Source organism: Hemibagrus wyckioides, linkage group LG07, assembly GCF_019097595.1.
Source record: "Hemibagrus wyckioides isolate EC202008001 linkage group LG07, SWU_Hwy_1.0, whole genome shotgun sequence".
Taxonomy (NCBI): Eukaryota; Metazoa; Chordata; class Actinopteri; order Siluriformes; family Bagridae; genus Hemibagrus; species Hemibagrus wyckioides.
Window position 1 is genome coordinate 31431831 of NC_080716.1, and position 12959 is coordinate 31444789.

The following is a 12959-nucleotide window of genomic DNA, read 5'->3' on the forward strand; positions in this document are numbered from 1 at the left end:
TATTGCCTCCCGGATAGTAACACTTCAAACAGATCATGTCTGGGGTGTGATGTGTCTTTGAGGATGCTTATACAAAATGTTAAACATTCAGTTTTTCCTCATTTTTGGTAAAAACTGAAAGAGGTGGGGATTTCTTTTGTTTTATCTCTTAGTCTGAGTCCCACACTGCTGCCACCCAGCCGAGGGCCCATCATCATAAAGGAGCACTTCATAGAGTCCTTACGTTAATCCTCAGGCTCTTGAGGGAAGATTTCACATTGTCTCAGGAATCCTTTGCATTGGTCCACAGCTCCATCTATTTTTTTATTAGGCAGGGCCATCCGGGGAGGTTCAGTGGGAAGACAGCAGAGAGCTAGGAATTTGTGACTTGGAGTGCAGTGAGCTGCTCCTGGTAGTCCGCATGTGCTTCTCCTTGGTGCACCACGATGAGCTGCAGCTGGGTAACATCTGCTGGATTCATTGTTGGTGAAGTATGTAATGACGTAATGACGCCTCAGAAGTGGCAGATGAGGAATTCATATGCAGAGCATTTATTAAAGCAGACAATACAAAATAGACAAATCCAAATTGGCAGGCAAAATCAAGAAGTTGCATTTGGTGCAGTTAAAAAGTTATAATGTTTTAAAATTCATTTAGATTTGAATCAAAGATACGGAGTAAACATGAATGTCTTCTTCTGTTATCTATTAAAGGATCGAAATTTAGCTAAAACAGAGGAAACAGAAACTGGCAAAATAACAGAAATGATCACAAATTCTATTCAAACACTATGTACAACTATCAGTAATGCCAGGGGCGTTTCTAGGATTTGATAACATCAGGGGCTGAGCCTGAAAGATCAGGAGCTAATCAGGGGGAAGGGCTAAGCAAGAATAACATGTTTTGAAAGAGCATTTTTATGTAATATTGTTTAATAATAAACACAAATAAGCAGTATGCTATCCTCCCATCATTTCAGAGTCTTGCTACTAAAAAAAGAGCTCATAAATTGATTACATTTTCTCTCACACATGTATGCAATATTATCTATGTTACAGCTTGTGTGTGAAGCAGTGTCTTGTAGATCCTTTTTCATTATTTTTATTTTACAATAATCTATATTATACTTGCACCTCTTATTTCAATTCTCATTTATACGGGCACTACTGGATTATTCTGTTTCTTCTCTTCTCTTCTCTTCTCTTCTCTTCTCTTCTCTTCTCTTCTCTTCTCTTCTCTTCTCTTCTCTTCTCTTCTCTTCTCTTCTCATTCTCTATCTTGTCTACTTCATGCTCTTGGTGACTTTTCCATTGTTCACCTAAGTCATGTCTGTATTTTAACTTAAATACTGCATTAGTTGAATAATAGAAAGTCATGATGTTCAGACTGTAATATCTAAGTGCTTTAACAGTTTAGATTTTATGTAGATTCATCTTTAGGCTTATTTAATTTAATTTAAGGCTTTTGTACATACTGGGTATGAAATAATATTCTGAAGGGTCCTTATGTCAGGGGTTTTCAGCATCAGAGACAGTGGGCCTCCTTTTTGACACAGCATACATTTGTTAGCCGACTTTATCAACTGTGTTAACATTAAATATTAGAAGTTAGACTATTATCTGAATAAGTTTGTTGTGTTTTCTGAACATTTTTATTTATTGCTGTCACTCTCAAGGGCTATGAGGTATATTACTTTAAACGGTGCTGTGCAGACCGATAGGTGTATGACATTAAAGTATCGCGAGAGCGGTTCTAGAACATGTACGAGCGCACACTCTCGCGGTATTTTGGAAAGAGATGTCATAATTGCGTACAGTAAAAGGCAACAGTGCTCAACTAAACCGATCATCATTTACTTAATGCCCCGAATGATTAGCCCTAGCGAGGCCCCTGAGTAATGCTATACTAACATCACACCATTACATAAACCAGATCATATTAATATTAACAGATAATTTAACCCGTATACATGAATATAAGTTTAACCCCTTCTGGATCTCATGTCAGATTCTCCCGGAAAAGACCACACTTGCTGTTTGTAGAGTTCATGCATGTATTGTGTTTACTGAGGATACACATAAGAACACCAAACAGACATAAATGCTGTTCATCCAGTCACAAAACTCTTGAAAAATCATACAAATGAAAATAAATGAAGTGGATACACACAAAAAAAAAAGAAGTACTGAGGATTATATAAGCATGTGGGGTTCTCAGCCATGTGTAGAATGCATGAAGCTTAGCTTAATTGAGGTCTTCCTATTAATCTAATTTGAAATAAAAGTGTTTTGAACACATTCCTAAAGTGATATATACACAAATACACAAATATAACCGGATAGAGATTTTACCTGTCGTTCACCTCTACAGTTCAGCTGGAACTGATGAGAGAATGGCTGATGCAACTCACTTTTCACGATTCTTTTGGTTCACAAATGATTCATTGTCATATTTACTTAGAAAGGACAAAGTCTATAGGATATAATATAACTTATTTAAGAGGGGAAAAGTTTGGGGTTAGTTACACCCACACATTATACCCTTCTGTTAGGCTCATTTTCTATCTATCTTATAAAATCATCAAATGGCATTAACTTTAAATAGTAAACAGTTGTTTGTACTACTTATGCAATCATTTACAAGTTATATTAAATATGTTTGCAGGGGATACAAGGGAAATGAGGTGTTTGGGGAGGAGATGTGCTTTGAGGATTTCTATAACACAGCTATGACACACTGTCCACTTTGTGCATTAACCACAAACAAATATGACTATGTAAAAGTGCATTTTGTGAAAGAAATATTCATTACTTATTAATGGAGAGAGGATTTAAACACGCTATTAGAATTGTTCTGGCTATTAAACAGGAGCTGGTCAATTTTCTTCATGTGATCCTTCACCCACTTGAAGCAGGGATCTGCACACAGCTTACAACCATTCTTTAGGGTAAAGCTGCAGAGGAGAGAGAAGATTTACATCAGTGTGAAACTGCAATAAAATCAGAAAATCAGACACTCTGACACGCCCCAAACCTCCAAGATAATATAAAGGTAGAGTCTGTTACAGTTAAAATGCTAACTTTAAAAAAAAAAAAATTAAAATAAGTTTATAAATAAACAAGGGGCTGAAAACTTACATGACTCCACGTTTTGCACACCGACGATCTGTTACTCTATACGCTGTAATGAAGCTTACAGAGAATGGTTTTGTTTGAAATCTGTAACAGCACTGCTTTGGAACCTTTGCATCTGTGTGAAAACATTTCTGCATTTAGTTCTGTGATTAAATGTTCAATAAGAAAATATTAGACACTTTTATATCTAGTATCAGATGCAGACTGTTGTAGCTATTAAACTGTATTATGTCACAGTTGAATTCTGGACTCTGATTGGTCAGAAGGTGTTGATTAGTTTTCTATAACAGCAGCTCTGACAGTAGCGCATGTTTATAGTAATGCACTTGTTCTGATATTGTTATTGTTTCCATAGCAACAGCTCATTCACAGGGTTTCATATGGCAGGCGTGATACATAAACAGATTTAAAAACTTCTGTGATTGCTAATATGGTAAAGTTTTCACTCAGGAGACATTTATGTAACAAGTTGAGCTAGCAATAGAGTTAATCTTAGATAGCTACAAATGTTGGTACCAGGAGAGCTAGCTAGCATGTTAGTTGCCCTACATGACTGTCATGATAAATCAAGCAGAAATCTAACCACCTTGTTACAGTTGTGTGCTTTAGCTCTTTATCTTGAGTCTATTCTCATCTGATAAGGTAGGATTCTGACTTTTTTGTACTATCTGTTTGACTTGGTTGGTTCTAGAGCTGTGTTATTTGAACTGTGCTATATTGTATAGCATTGTTGATCCTATAATGTTGGTCTATGCTTCTTAGTTGTCGCAGGTGAATAATTAGTTGCAGTCTCCCTTAAGGTGTGAATTGTGGGCAGGGCTTACTCATTTATATTGAAGGCCCTCCACTTTGAAGCGGTTTGAATGTAGCTCTGCCAAGACCTGTTTTCACCTTAAATAGTGAGTATCTTCTCTCAATTCTTTCTTGCTCTGTTACATTCTTAATTTATTTCATCTCACTTTGACTAGACCACAGACATGTGCCTCAAACCCATCTCTGTTGTCACCTCTTATAGACACAGGTACTCATCCATGGAGCAGAGGTCACATTTCCAGCAATCTCATACTTTCCTCTCCTCTCTTTCGCAAACCATGGATCTCCTCTGTCCTCTGACCACCCAGGAAGATGTCTTCCTGTTCCGTGGCTGTCAGATGTGCTGTGCAGCAATCGGAGAAAACTATGATCAGCATAGAGGAAGTGGAAGAAATCTCAACAAATTCCAAATTCTCTTCAGACTTGATTTCTGCCAAGACTGTCTTCTACAAGGATCCTTGTAAGATTCACATCATATTTTTATTACTCAACCCTTCAGCTCCACCTGCTCCATCCTCCCTGAAGGCTGAAGACTTCGCCACCTTTTACAGTGAAAAGATCTGCCAGACCTTCTCTTCTGCCCCAACTTCGCCTACATTATACAGCCAGGACTCTCCTACTCCTTCATTGTGGCATCTCTCAACCGTAGCAGCAGAAGATATTTTGCAAACCATCCAGTCTTGCAATCTTTCCACCTGCCCACTGGATCTAATCCCTTCCACTATGCTCCAGACCATCTTGCTTGCCCTCCTGCCCTTTTTCACCACAGTCATCAATAGATCCAGAGCATCTGGCCATGTACCAACTACCTTCAAGAGAGCAAGTGTTATTCCCATCCTGAAGAAAACGGCTTTGAATCCCTCAGACATCAGGAACTACAGCATGAACTATAATTTCTCTCATTTCTTTCCAAAATTCTTGAACGCATTGTTTATTTCAACTGTCATCTTTTGCAGAATAACTTCCATGATTCCAACCAGTCTGGCTTCAAAGCAGTACATTCCACAGAGACTGCCCTCTGTGCCAAGCTGTCGTCTGTCCTCATCCTCTTCGACCATTCTGCAGCATTTGACACGGTAAACCACAAGACTCTCTTGTCCACCCTCAGGAGTTTCGGAATTTATGGAACAGCATGGGAAATGGTTTGCTTCCTACCTGGATAGTCGCTCATATCAGGTAACATGGATGGGATCAACATCTGCTTCATGAAAACTCTCCACTGGTGTTCCACAAGGCTCAGTACTTGGTCCTCTCCTTTTCTCACTCTATACTCACTCTCCTGGCAAAGTTATATCCTCACATGGCTTCTTTTACCACTGCTATGCTGATGACACCCAACTTAACTTCTCCTTCCCTCCCTCAGACACCATGGCTTCTGCTAGGATTTCAGCATGTCTGGCAGACATTTCATCGTGGATGACAGCTCATTAGCTGAAACTCAATCCCTGCTAAACTGAACTGCTGGTCATCCCAGGTGATTCATCCCTGGCTCAGGATCTCACAATATCTCTGAACAACTCCCTGATCTCCCCTTCGGCCACTGCTCAGAATCTTGTGATAAACATGGACGATCAACTGTCCCTTTCCTTTCAAAATGTTGCTACATGACTTGTTTTTGAGCTGCCTATCTTCTCCCACACCACCCCACTGCTGCGCTCCCTCCACTGACTTCTGGTAGTTGAACACATTATATTTAAAACACTGACACTTGTCTACAAAGCCGAGAATGGACCTGCACCATCTTACCTCAAAGCTCTTATTACTCGTCACACTACACCTCACTCCCTGAGATCCACTAGCACTGTTTGACTGGTCCCACCATCTCTCAGGGTAAAAGGTAGGTATACATCTAGTCTCTTTTCTGTTCTAGAATCAAGGTGGAATAAACTTCCCCTAGATGTCCATACAGCAGAGTCACCAAGCTCTTCCTAAAGCACTTATACTAGCTCTCTGATGGTATCCTAAATCTCTGGCCTATTGAGCCAGTGTTAATGCATTCATCGATAGAGACTTTAAAGCACTCTTGTATGTCGTTTTCTACTCTTGCAGCTGCAGTAATGAAATGGAGCAAAATGCAGCCAAGGAAACAATCAAACAACATGCTTCAGAGCTCCTTAATCATGCAGCAGTGAGAAAGAGAGGGATTGGTGTTTATTTGTTATTTATTATCCACTGCAGTGCAAACTTTGCTTTCATCACTTTTGTAAACACATTTCTTTAAAGGACTGATGTGTATGAACTGTACATACTACTATAACATTGCAGATAAACTATACTATACTCAAACTGTAGACATTCCTATACAGCTATGAATATTAAAGCGCACTGAAGTATACTGATATGGATGTTAAAATACATTCAGAATCACTGTATATATAAATAATTAATTTACTTATTAATTAGAAACTGGTTTGTCAGGCTCTGGTTAAAACAATAAAATAAAATATAATCAATGAAATAAAAAAAAATCTTAAATCTAACAGATAATTTTAACTTTAAACACTGCAACTGTCTACACTAACATGCTAACAGCTTAACATTATACATTCAACATAAAAAAGAATTTATCCTTTATTCCAAAATACACTAAAATATTGTTAACATTATAAACATCTTAACACTGTAGACACTACTATACTAACACCATTCCACTATAGATACCACTGTGCAATGCAATTTATCCAGATACACTTATCCAGATAAATTTATATATTCATTAATCTTATTAATACATCTGAACACTATACTTCTATTTATATTATTACAATACTAATGATGATACTGTACCATGTATACCATAATAACCTTAAACAAATGTACCTACTACTCTGTCATTGCAGAAAAAGCTTTATTACAATATTACAGTACTACAATACAAGCAAATGCTGTGTACATTATACTATCTTTACTTCCTGCACCCTTTCTACTGAGTGAGTGGATACAAAAATACATACAGAATTACTGAATATATAATTAATTCACTTACCATTTCTTCTGAGGGAGGCAGTAGAGACTGGTTTATCAGGCTCTGGTTAAACAATAAAAGAACATGTTAATCTCAAGCACATAGTAATATAATCCAACTGTCTATACTTCTACTATTACTGCTCTACTACTAAGGACACTAGACCTCTGCCGAAAGTTCAATGGGTTGCATGGGTTCAATTATTTGAATGTCAAATTTACCCTACCAGCAGTCAGACATAGTTTAAGATCATATCAAGATTATAAGAAAAAAAGACAAAACAGCTGCTTAACTCCACTTTGAATAAATTATTTATTTTTCTAAAAAATAGAAACAGGTATTTTATTATATTATAATATATTATGCAAATAATGCTAGAATAAATATTAACAATGATAATCATTTTTAATAATGAGAAGAATAAGAAATTATTTCAAAAGCTGATTTATGGTAAAAAGAACTTTCATGTATTCTATAAAAAATGTCAAAATCAAAAAAAATATTTTGTAAATATTAAATAAATTTTGTTATTAATGAATAGAGCTTCATTCACTTTCAGTTGGAGTCTTAGACAGACGCTGGTTAATTGTGTTCATGAGATCCTGCACCCACTCGACACTGGGATCTCCACACCGCAGACCACCGTTCTTCAGGGTAAAGCTGCAGAGGAGAGAGAAGATTTACATCAGTGTGAAACTGTAATAAAATCAGAAAATCAGACACTCTGACACGCCCCAAACCTCCAAGATAATATAAAGTTAGATTCTGTTACACACAACCATAAAGAAACAATAGACATGAAAATACTAACGTTTTTATTAATTAAAATCAAATGAAAAAAAATAAACAAGGGGCTGAAAACTTACATGACTCCAGGTTTTGGACACTGAGGATCTGTTTCTACATACGCTGAAATGAGTTTTACAGGGATTGGATTTGTGCTAAATCTGAAACAGCACTGCTCTGGTATATCTTCATCTGTGTGAAAACATTTCTGCATTTAGTTCTGTGATTAAATGTTCAATAAGAAAATATTAGACACTTTTATATCTAGTATCAGATGCAGACTGTTGTAGCTATTAAACTGTATTATGTCACAGTTGAATTCTGGACTCTGATTGGTCAGAAGGTGTTGATTAGTTTTCTATAACAGCAGCTCTGACAGTAGTGCAGGTTTATATTAATGCACTGATTCTAATTGTTTCCATAGCAACAGCTCATTCACAGGGACTCTTATGGATGATGTGAGGCATAAACAGATTGAAAAACGTGTGTGACATGGTGAAGTTTTCTCTAAGCAGGTTTATGGAACATCTTAACATCTTCAGGACAGAGGAGTTTATGCTTGAAGAGAGAATAAAGAGAGGCTGGTGAGGAACAACTGTTTATAGCAGTGAGAACAGGAACTCACTTATTTAATAAACTTCTTTCAATGACATTAAATCTAAATATAAACAGACACAACATTAAATATTGTTCTTTAATGAATAAGTATTGTAACTGTTGAAACTCTGCTGTGGTGTAAGAGTAATAAAACACTTGGGGACATGCTGTTACAGGAAAATCATCAACTTTACAGTGGTAACAGTAACTCTGCTTCATCACACCACATCACTCAGTATTTTACTGTAACAGTGTGACAAACACACAGGGGTTTATTAACACTGCTTATTTTCAGCAACCTGCTCGTCTTTTTAGGAAATTCAGCATCACAATAAACCAGGAGTTTACTACTAATATATAGTTCTAATATATAGTTCTTAGGTAAAGGAGCAGATCTGGAAGGTTCATGGTCATAGAGTGTTTGGTGTACTGGGATGTTCGGATGCTGTCATCTTACCACTCTCGCAAGTCGCTCAGGTTTGCTGACTGTGAAGTGGTTGGAAGCTTTATGTCCCAGGAAGCCTTCATGTCTGTCACCTTCTGGCTCTCTCCCTTTTAGTTATGCTGTCATAGCTAGTCTTGCCGGAGTCCCTGCCTGCACTTTACCCATAATCTACATTGTCTTAAACATCACATGATCAGAATCATACTTAATATCTTTCTCTTTCTCTCTCTGTCTTTCTCTCTTGAGCTATACACCCCACTCCTGAGCTCCCAGTGTTTGCCAGTTTCCAGTGTGACCGCTGCCCTACCCCTGGTCAGAGTCTCGTGGCTTGTTGGTGCCCACTGATGCTGTGGATGGATCTGTGTAGACCAGGAGACAGCCATGGACAGAGCCACTTGGGGACTTTCACACTGTCACAGATCTGCCATTCCATCTGTCAGCTTGTGACAGCAATGTATTAGTGTCTATAATGACCTTAGAAACTACACTGACCTAATAGTTCCTCATGGGCCATTGATTTCTGTTGTAGAAAGGACATTAATCAGTTACATTTACATTATTTACTGTTTAGTGTCACCCAAATGAGGATGGGTTCCCTTCTGAGCCTGGTTCCTCTCAAAGTTTCTTCCTTATTCCATCCCAGGGAGTTTTTTCCTTGCCACCGTCGCCACAGGCTTGCTCATTAAGGATAAAATAGTTTAATGATTTAATGATTTACTCTTATTTCTAGTTATTTAGTTATTTTTATTTATTTATTTATTTATTTATTTTATTTTTTGTTTTTTTTTTTCTCCCCCCTCCCTTTCTCTGTTTTCTTCTTTTGTAAAGCTGCTTTGAGACAATGTTCATTGGTGCTATACAAAATAAATTGAATTGAATTGAATTGAATTACTTCTACTAAGATATAATCATCATCTTCAACACATCATCATCATAAAAAAAAGTAAAATATTAAAAAGATGAACTTTATCTTACTCTGGGCTGTTGTGAAGGACTGAAGGCAGGCGAGAACCAGCAGAACCAGCAGGAGAGAACGAGAGATCATGACTGCTGATGATGATGATGATGAAGATGATGAGGATAATGACAGTCAGGAGCAGAATGGTATTAGTGCAGATATCACCCCACTCTGCAGTTTATATAGTTGGTGAGGGGAGTGGGAGAGTCAGGGTTTGGGTGTGTAAGTGACAAAAAAGTTTCTCTTTGACTCAGAGCCAAAAAAAAAAAAAAGACACCTTTTACAGACAACCCAGCTGACGTATTTTCCCCAAAATGAGGAAATACTAATTGTTTAAATCGTCTCACTCTAACTTATAAAATAAAAATGAAATAAAGATAATTAAGTCCAGCTTCATTAGAAGAGAGATTAAAAAATGAGATTAAAAAAATGTACAATAGATATCGTTATTCCTATTAAAATTGAACATTTATATTTTCCCCTTATATATGTATATATATATATATATATATAAGGGAATATTTATATTTGTCTTTTTTTTTATCTACATACATGTATATACTATATACTATATATTATAGATGTTTATACATATATATAATTTATATATTTGTTATAAATATTATATCATATTATATGACTATCATATTATTATATTTTATATATTGTTATATTATATATAACATATTGTATTATTATTATTATTATTCATTTTTCTATGTCCGGACGTGACAATTAGTTTATAGATTGAAGTTTAAGAACAAGAAAAGGAAAAAAATTATGAGTGGGAGAGGGGTAGACAGGAAATCAGTTAGGCAAATTTGTTACAGCTGTTTGGAGTGAAGGCTCGCCATCAGGTCTGAGTCTCCAAATGATCTAATGCAGCACAGACTGCTGAAAAAGTGAAAAGGAGGGGGAGGAATGTCCGGAGGAGCGTGTGGAGCACAGATCTGTTCCAGCAGGGCTGTTCGGTCGACGGCCAAGTGGAAAAATTGCAGTGTCACAGCCTGAGATACTGAATGGGGAAACCCAGACCACATTCCATCACCCACACACCCTTGGCCTTACCTGTAGGATTTATTTTAAGTTGTAGAACAGAAGAAATACTCTTTCATATTCAGATTCCTGCTCTGCCTCAGTGACGATTTCTTCTTACAAGAATTCTCCATCATATCTGAGAAAACATGTAGATGTGAACACATCCTGTCATAATCATAATGATGATTTTCTTTAATATGAAATCTAATCTAATTTTGTTGTGTGTGTGAACAAACGTGTCATCTTAATTATGTCACTATGGTTTAGTTAGCTAAGTTTAGCTAGCTAACATGATCAGTAAAGCTTGAGCAGCAGTCTATATTAATGTTACTGATGTTATACAGCAACCCAATAACCCAATAGATCAGCTTTGTATTGTAAATATTTGACCAGTCACCTAGTAAATTTCCTTTTTCATATTTTTCTTAATCTTATTCTGTAAAGCAGGATTAGATTACTGCACAAATACTGTAATTGCCCGTCACACACCAAAGCATTAGTTACTAAATACTGAAATATTGACTGAACTTGAACTTTTCCCTCTGAATTTGTAGAGCAGGAAGTTTCTGTTAAAGTGAATCTGCTTAGATTCTCGCTTGTTATTTGTTTAAAACTGATTCTGCAGGACACAGGCATGTCCAGCACACTTTAGTTATTCTGTAGGAGTTACCAAGTCAGACTGTCCTGCTGTAGTTCTTACTATTATTTTTTTTTTTGCCGTGATGTTCATGTTTTTATTCATTCAGTATGAGGACTTCTATATTCAAAATCTGATTGAAAGCTGATAGCCATTAAACAGAATTACAGTGATGTTCTAGGCCTATTAAGTGCATTGTTTGATGTTTTACAAACATTTCAATGTCCAGGGGTGAAGATCCAGCAACCTTACCTAAAATATTTCCCCAAGACACTTCACTTCTTCTTCTTATTATTAAAAATATTAAAAGATGAACTTTAACTTACTGTTGGATGTTGTGAAGGACTGAAGGTATGCGAGAGCCAGCAGGAGAAAATGGGAGAACATTCTTGCTGCTGATGATGATGATGATGAAGTTGATGTGGATGATGGTGATGATGTCAGGAGCAGAATGTTATTAGTGCATATATCACACTTCTTGTCAGTTTATATAGCTGGTGAGAACAGCGAGAGAGTGTGGTTTGGGTGTTTAAGTCGCTTTGACTAAGAGACGAAACAAAAGAAAGCCCCACCTCTTTCACCCAGCTGAGGTTTTCACGTAAAACGAGGAGGAACTGAATGTTTAACACTATGTAACCAAACTCATCTCACAATACTGTATTAAACTTCAAATAAAAATAAAATCATGATAAAGAAGTCCAGCTTTGTTGGATTTCAACGTTACTTCTGTGGAAACCAAACTCAGCTCTCAGATCAGCTCACACATCATCCACAATAAACAGAGTTAAAAAAACAACATTAATTAAATGTGCCTAATTATTTACACAATAAGAAAAAGATCCATTATACTGTACTTATTGTAAAGTATAAAAAAATTGTCATAATAAATGAAACTTTAAATTATTTTATGGTAAAAAACATTTTATTTTATATTATCATATGCTTTCCACACGTGACACGTGTCTAAAAAACATGTAAAGGTGCAATGTTCTCACTTTATGACATTATAACTGCACATGTGAGTTCAAGTGAACATCAATATATCCGACATTATGTGAATAATATGAGCTCAAATATGAAGAAAAGGGTGTGTGTGATGTGGATGAATTACACATAGTAGGGAAGACATTATTTTACATAGTGAAGCACAAGGGCTTCAAAGTAAAGGAAAAGATAGAGAAGAGTGGGGGAGGGGCAGACAGGAAGTCAATCAGGTCATTGGCTAGTCATCAGGTCTGGAATAGGGCTGAAGTCTGATGTAAATGTCTTCATTTGAACTCAAGACAATAGTGTTGACGAGTGAACCGGAAGGAGTGAGCGGGTCTAGTCCATCTCTGTCTGAGAAGAAGCGCTGCGGTCACAGCTGGCAGGATCCAGTGGAGGGGGAATTCTGGAGGAGAATGTTAAACACACAGCTATTCTAGCAGAGTTTTATCAGTGTACAATCTTCCCTTGGGAAACATCAGAACTCAGGGGATTAGTTTCCACTGCTATGCTGACAATACCCAGCTGTAAAATTGTCTATGTTAACTGAGTGTGTTAAAGATATAAAGGATTGAATGACCTATAATTTTCTTTTTTCTTTTATTTTAAATCCCTATAGACAG

At 36.7% G+C, this 12959-nt stretch overlaps 1 protein-coding gene across 5 annotated transcripts; it reads right to left on the minus strand.

Annotated features, from left to right (window-relative positions):
• Window positions 1-2028: 2028 nt before the first annotated feature.
• On the minus strand, window positions 2029-11913 carry LOC131356347 (C-C motif chemokine 4 homolog). Of its 5 annotated transcripts, XM_058395290.1 has the most exons (9): window positions 11679-11913; window positions 10746-10851; window positions 9695-9848; window positions 7758-7869; window positions 7445-7551; window positions 6913-6954; window positions 4120-4269; window positions 3117-3228; window positions 2907-2932 (listed from the first exon to the last, which is right to left on the minus strand). In XM_058395290.1, exons 3-7 carry the CDS (start codon window positions 9762-9764, stop codon window positions 4157-4159), a joined length of 444 nt encoding a protein of 147 aa, XP_058251273.1. In that variant the 5' UTR covers window positions 9765-9848; window positions 10746-10851; window positions 11679-11913; the 3' UTR covers window positions 2907-2932; window positions 3117-3228; window positions 4120-4156. The 5 variants fall into 5 exon arrangements, with proteins under 5 accessions (XP_058251270.1, XP_058251269.1, XP_058251271.1 ...); XM_058395287.1 differs by lacking the exon at window positions 4120-4269 and having other exon boundaries at window positions 2029-2932; window positions 9695-9769; window positions 11679-11906; XM_058395286.1 differs by lacking the exon at window positions 4120-4269 and having other exon boundaries at window positions 2029-2932; window positions 11679-11906.
• Window positions 11914-12959: the final 1046 nt, after the last annotated feature.